Raw genomic sequence first — 16,637 nt, 5'->3', positions numbered from 1 at the left:
GTAAAGAGCGAGCAATTTTCAAGGAATTTATTTTTGCATTCTTACCCCTTAGCCATCGTGAACCCGTGTGATCCAGTTTCCCTTTTTCACAATGCAGTCGTCAGTTTGTAATTTGAATGCGGCTCGCTGTGAGCTTATCTGCAATAGCACGTTATTATGTACCTCTGACTTTTCACGAAACAAACGAATGTGGTTCATAAGAACTCTAGCGATGGCTTTTGACTGCCTATAAACCGCCGTCTGCTACGAAAACCACGACCTTGCGTGACCCTGCTTCCGGGCTTTTCTTTTTTCAAACTTTCAAAACTTCGAATTGTACTGATCTTGTCTTGATGAAAAAAGAATTCTTTTATGATTTAAGAATGTTTGTGTAACAAGCTGTCAATTTAGATTTTAAAAGTTAGGTCTAGCGCTAAAACGCACCACGGTCCGATTCATTCTGATAATCATCGCTCCACGGCTATCGCCAGTTGAAGGGAAGTAACTCATTTTTGACCTGAGTTCAGGATGGGTCCGATTGAGATGGAGAAAATCCGAAAAATTAATTCTTTGAAAATTGCTCGCTCTTTACATAGGGCACCTAGGATGTTCCCGTTCGGTGAGTGTTCAAATGGAAGGGTGTTTGTACTGTGTGTAAAGGCCTGACAGTATCTGTGATGGTTTACGGGAGGCTTACTGTGCCTTTAAAGATGGGTAGACAACCGATTCTGTTTCTCCTTTTACCCCTTGTTAAGTGTTTCTTGTATAGAATATAGTCAATGTTTGTAAAGATTTTAGTCAAGCAGTATGTAAGAAATGTTAAGTCCTTTGTACTGGAAACTTGCATTCTCCCAGTAAGGTAATATATTGTACTACATTGCAAGCCCCTGGAGCAATTTTTTGATTAGTGCTTTTGTGAACAAGAAACAATTAACAAGTGGCTCTATCCCATCTCCCCCTCTTTCCCCGTCGCGATATAACCTTCGTGGTTGAAAACGACGTTAAACACCAAATAAAGAAAGAAAGAAAGATGGGTAATTAGAGATTTTTTCCTGCTACTGTACAGTTTAGGTACTTCTAGTTCAAAGGGCAACATTACATTTTTCCTGAAGAATGTCTAAAAATCCAAACATTAGCTGCGGTTACAGGTACAGTTAGTTTATTGGACATACACAAACTTAGCTTAATGCTCCATGAATGAGAATGGTTGAAACTGTAAGTGACTACTAGTACAGTACTACTGGCAAGCAAGCAACCAGAGCTAGTAAAAACTGATTCTTGAAATATGTAGACAGTGTTGCAGTTGTTTAATTAAAGACAGGTTTTTATAGTCTGCATATGCAGTTCTTTTTGTGTAACAGAAAACACTTGTAGGGTACAGATGTTCAAATCAAACATGTTTATTAGATTGTATTCAAAAACCAGGATCTGTACTATTAACTTTTTAGAAGTGTAATTGTATTACCAACAGACCCCTCATCAGTGTACTAGTACTACACAAACATTTAAAACAAAATTAAGATACATGTAGTGAAAGAATCATTACCTTGTCAATTAATTTGTATTTGTGCTCATTGACATTGTGAACATGTGTATGTGCATTGACAGTTTGACACTTTCCCAGTATCACTTATTTCAGCAAGGAGATATAGTTTTATGTCATATTTTGGTGTAGAAATAAGTAGATAATTGCAGTGTTGTTCTCCAAGAGTTAACGTCGACCAGACCAAAAGCAAGAAGTTCCTCCTTCATCATGGCGTCCCTCAGGGCGGAGTCCTCTCCCCCACACTCTTCCTGCTCTTCATCGACGATCTGGTGTCTGAGATGCCCAAGGGGATCAAAGCTGCTCTCTACGCAGACGACCTTGTGATCTGGTGCAAGGAGGAGCACGCAAGTACTGCCACCTATAGAATGCGGCAGATAGGCTGAACGCATGGGCAGAAGATTGGTGCGTCTCCATCAACAAGGAGAAATCCTCCACCACCCTATTCACACAGTCGCCAAAGCAGAAAGCTGGAACCATTAGGCTCGGTGGAACTCCTCTGAGAGAGGATGAAGAAGCAACGTACCTTGGTGTCACTTTTGATAGACGGCAGACCTGGAAACCACACATTGCACAGGCAGAGACGAAGGCCCGGCGCAAGCTAGCCATACTCAGGAAGCTGGCAGGTACCACCTGGGGAGCGAACGAGAAGATACTGAAGACAGTATACCAGGGAACAATCAGACCCCACCTCGAGTACGGCTCCACAGCGTGGTCAACCTCAGCCAAGACAAACCTGCAGACCCTCGACCGTGTGCAAAACCAGGCCCTCCGACTCATCACTGGTGCAATGAAATCCACGCCCATCAAGGAAATGGAGAAGCTTACCACCATCCAACCCCTCTGTCAGAGAAGAGAAACCAAGACTATGGTACAGGCCGAGAAGCTCAAGTGCCTACCCAACCACCCCATGAAGCACAGACTGAGCAACCTCACCAAGAACCGGCTCAAACGGAGCAGTTTTGTACACGAGAGCAAGAGACTTTCTCGACAGTACAGGGAAGTCCTCCCACAGAACACTCTGACTCAAGAAGAAGAGGAAACCCCCAAGGCAACAGAGAAACCAGGCATCCAGATCTGCACCAGTGTTCCACATGTTACCTCAGGAGAAGATCAGAATGACACAGCTCGACAGGCACTCACCTTAGCCCTGATCGACGAACAGTACCCAAAAGAGGCGTGGATCCATGTATACACCGATGGATCAGCAACTAACGCCGTGCTCAATGGAGGTGCTGGCATTCTGATCCAGTTCCCTGGGGGACACAGCTACATCCAGCGTTGCCACTGGCAAACACTGCACAAACTATAAAGCAGAAGCAGAAGCTCTCATGCAGGCCGCCTCCTTGGTTCAGGACTCCGCAGACCCTTGCTACCAAGTTGTCTTCCTCTCGGACGCCCTTTCAGTCCTTCAGGACCTAGAGAACGACAAACTCCCACAGCTGGCCAAAGCATTACAGATGGTCAGACAAACCAGAAGAGTTGTCCTCCAGTGGATACCAGCACACTGTGGGACACCAGGAAATGAAAGGGCAGATGAGCTGGCGAAAGAAGGAGCCGTGGAAGACCAACCTGAAAACAGTGTCAGCTTTAGTGAGCAGAAGACAGTCATCAAGGCATTGATGAGGCCAAGGACAAACAGAGATGACTACCACACAATGTCTAGAGAGCAGCAAGTCAACCTCATCAGGCTGCGTACTGGCCACAACAGGCTCAATGCTCACATGAACCGAAAGTTCAAGCTGGCGCCATCACCAACCTGTGCCTGCGGTCAAGAAGACCAAACAGCGGAACACATCTTACAGCGATGTCCCTTACTAGATGAGGAACGAAAAGAAGTGTGGCCGTCACCAACTCCCTTGCAGACCAAACTATATGGCAGTCGACAGGAGTTGGAGAAAACGACAACATTTATCACCAGTGCTGGACTGATCGTGTAACCTCTGCGAACGCCAAGAAGAAGAAGTGTTGTTCTCGGTCTTCTAGTACTGCTGTCACTGGCGCATGCGTCTCAGATCAGGCGCAAAGATCTGACCACTGACCGGTCAAATCGACAGATGGTTTCAACATGAAGGAGGTCTTCTGATCGTACACTTTTTAAAAACCAGTACATTTGGACCCAAACATATTTCAGTCCAGGTCCAATTGACCTATTGTACTCGGTCTCTGAGACTGGGAACAACACTGTAATTGTATTTCATATTTGTTATTAATTAAGAAAGGAGACACATTCTGTCGGTGTCAAGTATTGTGAGGGCTTTAATGCACTAATAAACTGTACATGACAGCATGGGTCGTGCACTTATAACATTAGGCTATTTTTTAGTCAAGCAGTATGTAAGAAATGTTAAGTCCTTTGTACTGGAAACTTGCATTCTCCCAGTAAGGTAATATATTGTACTACGTTGCAAGCCCCTGGAGCAAATTTTTGATTAGTGCTTTTGTGAACAATTGACAAGTGGCTCTATCCCATCTCCCCCCTTCCCTCCGTCGCGATATAACCTTGAATGGTTGAAAACGACGTTAAACACCAAAGAAAGAAAGAAAGAACATTAGGCTATTAAATCTTCATGGAACAACCGGTAAGATTTTATTTAAAGTTTGGAAACATTTTAATGAGCTATGCATTCAGGAAAAAGCTCTGTCCCTTAGAACTAGATATGTTTTAGTTGGGCGTGTGAAAGTTATCTCCCTTCATGAGCACTGACTTCACTGAAATGGGTTGGCTGTTTTAAGCATGTTTTGAGACAAGTTATTTGATGATAAGTTAATACATTAATTAAGCTTTTGTTGTTCTGTCTACTTTTCAACAGTTGTTTTTTTTCTCTTTGAGTAGGATTTGAGTCATAATAACAAATTTGAAGTTCAGCGAAGCTTTTTTTGTGAGAGTTGAGACTGAGAGACTGTGCCATCGTGTTTTGAAAGTACTGTGTATAAAATTGAGATGTCTGAACGTGTTAATGTAGGTGCTGTGTGAGTGCGGAGGAGGGGGGAGGGATGAGAGACTGCTTTGTACATTATAACATCGTACCTGTACGCATACCGGCACGGTTGGCCCAGTGGTAAGGCATCCGCCCCGTAATCGGGAGGTCGTGGGTTCGAACCCCGGCCGGGTCATACCTAAGACTTTAAAATTGGCAATCTAGTGGCTGCTCCGCCTGGCGTCTGGCATTATGGGGTTAGTGCTAGGACTGGTTGGTCCGGTGTCAGAATAATGTGACTGGGTGAGACATAAAGCCTGTGCTGCGACTTCTGTCTTGTGTGTGGCGCACGTTATATGTCAAAGCAGCACCGCCCTGATATGGCCCTTCGTGGTCGGCTGGGCGTTAAGCAAACAAACAAACAAACAAACAAACCTGTACGCATGTGCTCCTTTGTAAATGTTCTTGTTTGATTTTTTTCCTCAGAAGTGAGTATGTGTCAATTTGCTACAGCATGACTGTTTGGTGATACCTGGTGATTTTGATAATCATTATTCATGATCAGTCAGTCTCTGGAAAGATGACGTAATGAGTTTAAAATTGGCAGGTGCCTGTTGGGCACAATTAACTGTTACTGTGTTGTGGAAGACGAGTCTGTTGCTGTGTTCGCTTAATTCTGGCCTGTAGAAAATCGAACATCTAAATGATACATGTATGTCTTGCCCCTGTTGTTCATTTGAAGCGTGCTGCATGTAGCCTTACATTGGTTAAAGCTGTTTGATAGGTTAAAAGAAAACAGACATTTTTAAGAGATCTCTGAACATGTTTAAAATTGGGCAAACTCCCTCTGTGAATCTGAATTGAATTGTGAAAAGCTCAGAGAGATGCCTCACAAAGGCGCAAATGAGTGACGTGTGATCAGCAATCAATGTGTTGTATTTAATTTACTTAGAGCAGTGCGACTATTGGAGGGCCATAGGTGAATGGAAACACTGTTTTCAGGTTTGAAGTTGGTTAGAGTTGTTTCAGGCAACAGTCCTGTTATACCATTAATTTTGTGATGAGTTTTAATTTTAAGCTGGAGAGGGGCACTACTGCAGAATTCCTTCTTTGCCCCAGCTATCAAGGAAATGGCATGACATTCAAAGACATGTACAGTGGAACCGGGCCCTTTTTAACCTACACAAATTTGAGAAAACCAGGTCTTAAAAAGGAGGTAGTCTTAAAATGGGGGTAAATTTACAGAGGTTATGAAGTGAATTTCTTGAAAAACCAAGGTGTTTAAACTGTACTGTTTTGTACCTCACCGCATTTAAATTATTTTGGATGTTTACCAGGATTTAGGGTACAAGAAACTGTTCAGTGGGTATAGTGTATTCATTAAGGAAGTTCATTTAAACTTAAAGGGATGTCTGTCTGAGAGGAAATAATTTAGTCACTGTTTCAGGTGTATTCATTACTTACTCTACTAACACAGTTGTCTAATTGTTCTTGCCATGCTTACAGAAGTTCCTCTTGGTTTTCCCATGCTTAAACATTTTTACATTGTTACAATACAAATAAACAACTGTCAGTAATCTGTTGCTGTGGGTAATCAAATCTGCAGTTAGTCGAGCTCTATGAGCTTCATACATTACAAATGTGTCATCCAGTTTGTGTGCAACTACTGGTCTGCTAATGCTGAGGTCTTTCAATGTGTACAAGTATCTGAGTGCATGTATATATATATATATATGCATGTGTACATGATATCACGAAACTAGGAAAGAGTGTTTGCTGGTATGTCCAGATCTGTGTTTGACTAACTCTTACTCTCACTACCTTGTTGCTGTTGTTGATGAGGAAAATGATGGTTATAATTTTTGTCCCCCCCTCTTTTTTTTAAACGTCTTTTGGATAGTTCCATGTATGTGAACCTAAAAGGAATGACTTTTAACATGAACTTTAAATTCAGCAAAGTGGGGGGAAATGAGGACCTCAGTATTAACAGAAGCTTGATTACTCCTTTAGCCATATTTCTCTCTGTGTTGATGATGATGTGAGGGAAATCTACTAAAAGCCCATGGGCTTGTGCACGAATCGACAGCATGTGTGTCGACAGCATGAGTATCGTATGTGATAGTTTGGACTATTCTGAGGGTACAAGCAGTTCTGCTAAAGAACACATATGGTTTTGAGGGAACCACCTAGATTTCTGTTTATGCCCTGCGCATTTTGAAAGAGTGAAATGTGAAAGCGAAAGCTAGGTGTTTAAAGTGGTTATATGTATGTCACGATCTTTACGTTTAGGATTCCTTGATGATGTGATAGACTGTGTGTGACAGAAAACAGAGGTTGTGCATAATATAGCGGAACACCCTCCTTGGGCATCTTTGGCTTTCATGGAAGGGAAGTAATGCCAGACTGACTCTGAGTACCGGTACATTCAAATACATTCAGTACCAACAATATGTGAGTCGGTTGTATGGATCACTCTTGTCTGTGTATCTTAACCCTTAGGCTGGTTGTCACGACATATGTCGCGCTACTTTACGTATACTGTTACCTGGTTGTCGCGACATATGTCGCACTACTGGCTCAGTCTGTTTGGTCGGTTCCGATTACCTCCCATGGATGCAAAAACCTATATGACCGTTTTTCTTTTATTTCTCTCTGTTAATTCACCAGTGGCTATGTAACATGTGTTACAGAATTGCACCAGTGTAAGGGTTAAACTCATAGATTCTCTCTGACTTTTCAAGAGAAGAGCTCAGATTTTTTCTGACTTAATTGTTCAAGAATCTGACGAAAGTTGACAGTTTGTTGTCCATTGAACTGGAGATGATCTTGCAAGGTTGATTAAGCTGTAACTTATAATAAATATTTTAGTTCTCTTGATTGGAAAACATGTATGTGGCACATAGTTATTTTTATGATTCAGGTTAGTTCTTATAATGATTTGATTTCAGTTTTGTTTAACAATACAATATAAACCGGCACGGTTGGCCTAGTGGTAAGGCGTCCGCCCCGTGATCGGGAGGTCGTGGGTTCGAACCCCGGCCGGGTCATACCTAAGACTTTAAAATTGGCAATCTAGTGGCTGCTCCGCCTGGCGTCTGGCATTATGGGGTTAGTGCTAGGACTGGTTGGTCCGGTGTCTAGAATAATGTGACTGGGTGAGACATGAAGCCTGTGCTGCGACTTCTGTCTTGTGTGTGGCACACGTTAAATGTCGAAGCAGCACCGCCCTGATATGGCCCTTCGCGGTCGGCTGGGCGTTAAGCAAACAAACAAACCAAACAAACAATACAAAAACTGTGATGGGAGGCCCCTCCGATAAGAGAACATCCCATGATGTTGTCCTTTCATTTGTCAGATATTTGTACCAAAATATACCTGTCATGACAGGCCACCTGCAATGTAGGGACACTAAGGGCACCAAGGGTGTCCTTTCATCGCAGATACAAATGAAGCTGTTAACAGAAGATTTGGTGTCTGACTTTCTAAAATGATTTCTGAATATTTCTTCCTTTTCTGTCGGTTTTGTAGGTCAGTACGAACAGTATGTGAGTCGGCTGTATGGATCAGTCATGTCTTTGTATTTGAGAATGGCTTACATACCTTGTGGTTCTGTAATTTTCTTTTTTTTTTCCAGACCTGAGCGATTTGAAATATGAAAACTTGAACATGCCTACTGTATATATGCATGGTTTAGTTGTGCAGAAAAAAAGTACTGCTAATGACAAGCTGATGATTATGTGCTCTTGTGATACCATTAAATTAATAAATAAAGAGTGAATTTGATATCTGATGTCGATTCTTCAAGCGTTAAAGAGTGTGAGAGTACACACACACAGACACACACGCTGATTCTTCAAGCGTAAAAGGGTGAAAAAACACACATACACACAAATCTGTATGAATTTCTTTATTAAAAAAATGCAAGAGGAGAAAAAAAAAATTGCAAACATCCGTGAAATTGACACAACCAGTAGTTGGAACGGTTTACAGCTACAACTAATGAAAATATAAAAAGAAACATCAGGCATGTTATTTCTTGCAAAAGGGTAAAAACTCAAATGAAGATCTACCAAAACAGACACACCTTTTAACCACGTTTTAGGATGTACATTGCAGTAAGCTCAAATAAATAATCAAACGGAAGCTTACTTTCAAAACTAAACTATTGTCAAGTATCACAGCCAATAATGCAATTACACAAGAAAGCATACATACAACCAATAAAGTTGCTTGAAAGGTCAAGAAAAATCAAAGCTGTATCGAACCATTGTGAAACAAAAACAGTATAAGGCACACACAAAAAAAGGTCTGTTTACGGTAACATAGGCAAAAATAAATAGGGTCGGTAAGTCGGGACTTTTTTTTTAATATTTTTTTTTCTTCCAAAAAACCATATTTTTAAGTTATTTTGCCAAAAAACAGACATTTAAAAAAAAATTAAAAATTTTTTTCTCCCCCAAATAACAAAAAAAAAGTCTGGGGTCGCGCAAAAAAATAGGGTCGGTCGGGATACCGTAAACAGACTATTTTTGTGTGTGGGTCTAACCTAACTTTAAACTTATGTTAGATATTGCATATTACTTAAATTTATCCCGCTGATATTAAACAGCAAGAACTCAAGTTTGACGTTGAACTCCATGAAAAGAAATGACACATTTATTTCATTCCGGTTCAGAACAAAAATTGTCTTGAAACAAAAAATGTAATTGTAAGAAATTGAACAATATGATTTATATCAGAACAAAAACTTTGTTGAACAACACAATTTCGGCACAGACTTATTACAATATCCAACTTATTACAATATCCAACAGTAAAAAATTATTCTTTCTTTCTTTCTTTCTTTATTTGGTGTTTAACGTCGTTTTCAACCATTCAAGATTATATCGCGACGGGGAAAGGGGGGAGATGGGATAGGGGAAAGGGGGGAGATGGGATAGAGCCACTTGTTAATTGTTTCTTGTTCACAAAAGCACTAATCAAAAAATTGCTCCAGGGGCTTGCAACGTAGTACAATATATGACCTTACTGGGAGAATGCAAGTTTCCAGTACAAAGGACTTAACATTTCTTACATACTGCTTGACTAAAATCTTTACAAACATTGACTATATTCTATACAAGAAACACTTAACCAGGGTAAAAGGAGAAACAGAACCATTAGTCGCCTCTTACGACATGCTGGGTAGCATCGGGTAAATTCTTTCTCGTCCCAACCAATATGGTACTCCCCCTAACCTGCGGGGGGAGTAAAAAATTATTTCGGCTGCCAAATAACAATGATGAATGGCACAACGCGCTCCACAGATTCGACCTAAATGTATGTCAAGCTACACAATTAATACTACTGTCAATGACAAAGAGACAATCTTTTGCAGTATTTTATTCATGTAGAAATTTTGCAGTGCATAGGTTACATTAATCAGTTTACCCTATACACCTGCGAAAAGCTAACTATGAGTGTTCCTCTTGAAATAAAAGTGTTTGACAAATGCCACATAACCTACCAAAGTCACAGTTTGCATTTTCTACCCAACATGACACCATTGAAATATTTCAAAACTTTCGTCGTTCTTGCTGTCAATGAGAGTATTGATACTGAAAAACAGATTCTAAGTGTGATTATGAAGATACTGTTGAATCTAATGCAAGGAATCAATGATCTCCTTTGAAACACACACATATGGACACAAACACACACACACCACACACATTCACACACACACACATATACATTCACACACACACACACACACACATACACACACACACACACACACACACACACATTCAGATACATTGTGTACGATGTTGAAAATGTTGGATGTTGCTAGATCGACTAAATACGTTTGACATCCCTGGATGGCACCACGCAGTCAAGCGGGTGTTATGTTGGTTTAAACAAAATGTTATTCAGAATTCTTGGCATGAAACAATTCAAAACATACAACTAGGACACGCACTCAAGCAAATGCTTACATTACATGACCAGAACAATACTAAATTACACACATTTTCATATTGGTGGACATAACAAAAATAAACCAGGAGAAAAAATTGAAGGAATGGGGATGGGGAACTAAATAAGAACAGAAGAATCTACAGAAGAGAACGTGTTACGGGTGTTATGTTGCTGTTGATAAAAGCTTAGTCAAGCCAATTTCACAGTAACTCAATTCCTACGATCAACTACTTGAAGTGCTTATGCGAAGTGATTTAATTTAGAATCATATCCTCGTATAGAGGGTGACCCAAAAAAGAGAGTACCCAAACTAAACGTCATAAATTGAACAAAAATAAAGCAATCTTCATAAAATTTATTTACACACACAAGTAGCCTCTGCATGATTTGCACAGAAAATTTTAGCGTTCTAGCTTGTCTTTCAGGAAAGTTATGCTCATTCTACAGAACATGCTCCAAATGGCCTCCGCGCCGCTGCAGGCAAACTTGAACTCGCCGCGCAAAGTTATCAATCACCCGCACACACTCCTGTTGCGAGATTCCGCGAATGGTTGTTGTGATGGCTCTCTTGAGTTCTGTGGGTTGTTCCTGTAGACGTTGTCTTTCAGGAACCCCCAAAGATAGAAATCTGGGGGATTTAAATCCGGGGGAGGCCATTTGTGTGTGTAAATAAATTTTATGAAGATTGCTTTATTTTTGTTCGATTTATGACGTTTTGTTTGGGTACTCTTTTTTTGGGGTCACCCTGTATATGTTTTTACCTCCTGGACTCTTTATCTCTCTTGTTTTGATAACTAGCTACAATTATAAGCTGTGCAAAAAAGAGAAATATAGCCAACAAACAAACACAACATATATTTACAGATTATAAAAAAGAAAATGTCCAAGTCACGTGCACATCCCAACAAATTCATTAAACAGCCAGTTGTATTTTTCCCTGCAGGCAAGCTTCCCCTGTTAAACATCTAAATACGGAGAAAAAACTAATCTGACACGAAAAGAGAAAAACACACGCACTGACATACACTTACAACCAGAGAACATTTGAAATTAATTTGCTAACATGTAGCTTTTGAGATATTCACAACAACATTATCTACGTTGAACGGTGTGAATGTCTTCGGACGACATCAGACAAACGGTTGTACTGTAATTTCGGAAACAATATTCGACAGCCATTTTGAAGTGCTCCACTGACACAGGTACGTATTATATGTGTCGACCAAGTTACTCTCTCTCTCTCGATCGATCTCTCTCTCTCTCTCTGTCTCTCTCTCACAAACACACACACACAAATGCCAATGCGAAACATATACCTTTAAAGTTTAATTTCCCCTTGCATACGATTTCAAAACTTCTGCTAAGCGCTACAACTATAGTATCTACCATATCATCAGCAAGACCAGAAGTCTAATCTCCGTAATCGTTACTGAATCAACTTAATGAAGTTGCAGATCCGTATGTCCTTAACTGCTTTCCACAACTCTATGCAAGGATGGTAGACTTTTATCTCTGCAAAACACAGTTCTGTTAATGAAGGCACACTTACGTCTTTTGCTGTTCACCATGCCGGTAGGATCTGCAACCTTGTAGCTCAATCTCTTGGTTGCACAATTAACCCCCCCCCCCAACACACACACACACACACACTCACATACAGACGGATCTCTTGACAAACGCTCACTATCGAAATATCATACAAAAGCAAATTGAACACAAGCGCACACACCACTAATTCAAGTCGTGATGTGGTGCACTCGTAGATTCCATATGTGCACATTGGGGAATATATATTATCAATCATTAGCCTGTACTACAGAGAAGATGGAATGGAAATATAGTTACAAGTACATGTACTTCAAAAACTAGAAAAACAAACAAACTAACCGACAAACATACAACACACACAAAAACAATAATAAACAAACAAACATTGCTCAATAACAATCCGTTAAAATCTTATGTTCTAGCTATTGTTCAGACGCGATTTTGTTTCTTTTTAATTCTACAGAAACAATTGCGCAATTAGCTCTCATCTTTTCAATGCAACTATTATCTTCCATGTGTTGCAGGCGTACATGTATAGAGAAACACAAGGAAACAAAAACACGGTCGTCAAACACAAAACAAAACATGCAGTTCTCAGACGTATTTGCCTGTGGACTGTTTCATTCGATACAGAAGTAGGCAACAACTTAAAAGGCTAATCACGGGCGCTATAATACAGATGTAGCTCTGTTTTCTCGTGCCTGTAATACATCTGGTGTCTAAATTCACTTCTGTGACCTTCTACTATAGCAAGGCTTTGTCTCATAGAGACGGATGTTCGGCTTTAAGGGGTCGCACAGGCGCCAACCAGGAACACAGGAGCTTGTATCCAACCGCCGGTCGATCATTATTTACTCCTTCATCCGTACAGTCTCCTTACCACTACTATTCACAAGTGAATTGTAGTAGTAAGGGTAAGCATGCAGGAGTAAATAATACGCATGCAGGAGTAAAGAATGATCGACCGGCGGTTGGATACAAGCTCCTGTGACCAGGAACTACCAATGTCATCATTTAAGACAAACGCAGTACAGTCGCCAATTTCTCTTTAATCCGATCGTTTTGTGCGGGAGAAGACTTGTGACAGGCCGTCTTCGCCCGTGGACACTGAGTCAAAACCAGGCCTTAATGTGAATTTCCTTCACTCTCCTTGCCAAGTCTCACTTCACGGTTGTTGGAGTTACAGAGCGGTTATACATAGTGTCAGCAATTTCAAGTTAAACATTAAAATGGGAAGCAGAGAACGCGGCAGTTCTACTTCGTGTAACACAGTATCAAAAACCTGCAGCTGATCACAACTCCTGAGAATACTTGTACAGAAAATAAGGAACAAACACTTGACGTACACCTTTCACTCTTTCTCATGTTTTCGTTCAATCAATGTACAAACAGGACGTACGCTACAGTGTTATGGCAGCTGAAGTCTTTTGTCCAGTGCCAGCTATGGAACTACCTAAATGAGGCGATCGATGTCCAGCGGTGGGGAGGAACGAACAATCAGTCAATCATCTTCGCAACATAAAACACTGAAATCTATAACAGGATCACTTCTTTGCCCAAAACGCAATGAGTAATCTTGCGCCGAAAACGCTGGCACGCACAGTTTTCGGACCGTCAAAAATGAGCGTTTTATTGTTGTCGAGTCGAACAGTTTCCCACTTTCCCGGCGGCACATAAATGGTACGCTCGCTGGCAGGGTGACACAGTATGGGAGCCACGAGAAGCTCATCTCCCACGAAGAACTGATCCGAGATGAGCTGCGCGGTGCTGTCCATGGGGTTGCGCCACCACATGGATCTGAGGATGGGTGCTTCATTTTCCAGAGTCCACTGCTTCTTCATGTAGGATATGATCTCTCTACGGAAATTCAGAAGGGTATTCATGTAGGCCACCACGTCGGGATTGTTGAGGAGGGGCAGGTTGGGGATCTCGAAGGCTGGAAAGAAGATGGCGAACTGCAGCCAGCGCTGAAACAGCTGCACGCTCACGTCGGGCAGCTTCTGCAGCTCCGAACCGTCCGCTATGATGAGAGGGTAGCCGCTGATGCCAAGGTTCAAGGCCCAGGGGATGGTGTCATTGAAACACTGAGCATCATGGACGTCGTTGATCTCCGTACGCAGAGACACGAAGACGGGCTCGCTGACAAAGCCCGTGGCCTGCTCCAGGATGAGAGTGACGTTGAGCAGGGCGGAGGCGTCCCTGTAGAACAGGCGCGAGTAGTCCAGGAACGTCATGTTGCCGTCGTAGAAGTTGGCGTCCCGGGGGACGTCGATGTGCAGGAGTTTGAGGGCATTGATGTTGTAGGACGAGTTCTGCAGGAGGAGCTTGACGCGGTCCAGGTACCAATGCACGGCCTCAGGATTCGTCGCGTCAAGCACGGCCCCCTCCCTGTCCCTCCACCGCACCATCTTCGTCACCAGGTTGAGCTCGTCGCGGAGGAAGTAGCCGTTCTCGATGCCCTCCTCGAACAGGCGTGAGTTGAAGGTGAAGAAGGTAGAGATAGGCAGCACACAGCCGCACCCTGTTTCCTTGGTGACACTCATCAGTCCCCTCAGCTCCTGCAGCAGCAACTGGTCGAACTGCATGTCCCCGAAGCGGGTCTCCCACTCTTCCGGCAGCAGGAGGAAGGAGCAGCGCGAGCGGTTGGACCTGAGGGCAGCGAAGAGCGGAACGATGTCGTCACGCGACATCACCGCGTGCAAGGGCCACAGCAAGGGCTCAATAGTGTGGGGCGTCTTCTTCAGCTCGGCCTCCCAGCTGTGGCGGTGCTTCTGGGCGTTGTAGTAGACGTCTTTGAGGTCCTTGCCTTTGCAGATGGTGTAGCTGAGCTGGTCCACGCCTCCCTCCTCCTCCGTGCGATCCTCCAGGACCTCCAGCTCCGAGGTGATGCAGAACTGGCGCTTCTCGGTGTTGTTCCAGCTTATGGTAAAGGGATAGCTGCTGTGCACGAAGATGGCGATGCCCTGCGAGCCGAACCAGGTGGGCACCAGGTTCACCTGCTGCTGCTCCGGGTAGCGGCTGTAGTAAGGCACCTCGTCGATCTGCAAACACGCATGATAGATATTTGGACTTAGTCGTGAACCAAAAACAGATAGACTGTTCACGTCAATCTAAAATCAAGAATCAAACAACAAGAATACAAATGAAAAATTGTTAAAACTAAAACGCACCAGTACCTCATCATTATTTTAAAAACATTTTAGTATTCTTAGTAGAGAACGTTCATTCGACGTTCGCCTAGCAAAACAGGTACACTAACCATTCAGAATCGAATATAGTAGGAACATTAGGCGTTAGTTTAAAGAGCCAGGTACACTAAACATACATGATAGATGATTTGATTTAGTAGAGAATAGTCGATGTTGGCATAAGAAAACTGATATACCAAACATGCAGGTTACATATCTGGATTTGGTACCTTACAGGTTATATCAGAAAAATAAACTTGCAGGCTAGATATTTGGATTTAGTATAGAATATTCTACGTTTGCTTAGAAAACAAGGTGCACCAACAATACAGGATAGATTATTGGACTTAACCCAAAATATCCCATGTTCACTCTAGATAAACAAAAAATATACGATAGGTGACTGGATTCAATACAGAATATCTAACGCCGATTAAGAAAGAAGAAAAGCTAACCTGCAGGATAGTTGATTATATTTAACACAGATTTTCAAACGTCCGTTTTGTAACCAGAAAGGCTATAACTAAATTCCAACAAAGAATTATCGTCAATTTACCAATCAAGCAATAACATGAATCCGATTAATCAATTCTCATCAAATAACAAATGAGATTAAAAAAACAATATGAGAAAACAAGCGTGTTGAAACAAGTGTCTTGTTACAACAGTGAACTTTAAGCTTTGGCGTCTTTTCCGCTAACCGGGCACAGCAGCTTTCTGACTATATCCATTCGTCGACAGGTTTTTACAGTGTATCGTAGCAATAGTTTACAAAGCAAACGACCCCCCCCCCCCCCTCCCAAATTCCATCCCCCTTTCCCTTAGATATTAACTTCCATATGATTTTGTCATGTCCAAACTCGACTTGATGACATAAGTTAACCGCCAGGATTGTTGCAAGGCCTCAGTCTTCGGTCGCTGATGCATTTCTTGTTTGATCTGACGCATTAGTCTTGACGACCCTGGTCAGTTGACTGTCCAATCGTCCCGACATGTATATAGGAGGTCATCTGATAATCAATCTTCATGCTAAGTGGACACAGATACTATAGGGACAAGGACATCTGGACCTATACATAGCATGTTTTCAATTCAGGCCTAATTGACCTATTGTCCCCTCCGGCTGGAAACAATAATGACCTGTTTTGCTTGGAAATATTTCGCTTTAATAGTTGTCTACACAATTAGAAAATTGGGTCAATTTGCTGAGTATATGTATAGTTCTTCTTCTTAATTCTTCTTCTTCTTCGTACGACGGAAATTGTGTCAGGCTCGGAATCCGGAGGATGCCACGAACATGGACGTTCATTTTCTGATGCTGTGCATTGTCAATTGTGCTGTTTCAAAGTAAAATGTTAGATATCGTCGTACAATTAGAAAATCAGAAAGGCATTCTTGTCAGTATATATGTCCAAGATTCTGACAAAATAGAGATATAGATAACAATTAAGTCTTCCACACAGAACTCAGAAATGTCTGTAACCAAGAGAGAAAGAA

At 41.9% G+C, this 16,637-nt stretch overlaps 1 protein-coding gene across 2 annotated transcripts in view; it reads right to left on the bottom strand.

The window, feature by feature from the left end:
• Positions 1 to 8,335: 8,335 nt before the first annotated feature.
• Positions 8,336 to 16,637, bottom strand: part of LOC138981530 (myogenesis-regulating glycosidase-like) — a 124,915-nt gene continuing 116,613 nt past the window's right edge. For both annotated transcript variants that reach the window (XM_070354480.1, XM_070354488.1), the window contains one exon: positions 8,336 to 14,993. In XM_070354480.1, coding sequence (XP_070210581.1) covers positions 13,497 to 14,993 — 1,497 coding nt within the window. In that variant the 3' untranslated portion in view covers positions 8,336 to 13,496. The remainder of the gene's footprint in view (positions 14,994 to 16,637) is intronic.

Source organism: Littorina saxatilis, linkage group LG1 (assembly GCF_037325665.1).
Source record: "Littorina saxatilis isolate snail1 linkage group LG1, US_GU_Lsax_2.0, whole genome shotgun sequence".
Taxonomy (NCBI): domain Eukaryota; kingdom Metazoa; phylum Mollusca; class Gastropoda; order Littorinimorpha; family Littorinidae; genus Littorina; species Littorina saxatilis.
This window is presented reverse-complemented; position numbering and strand designations above follow the sequence as displayed.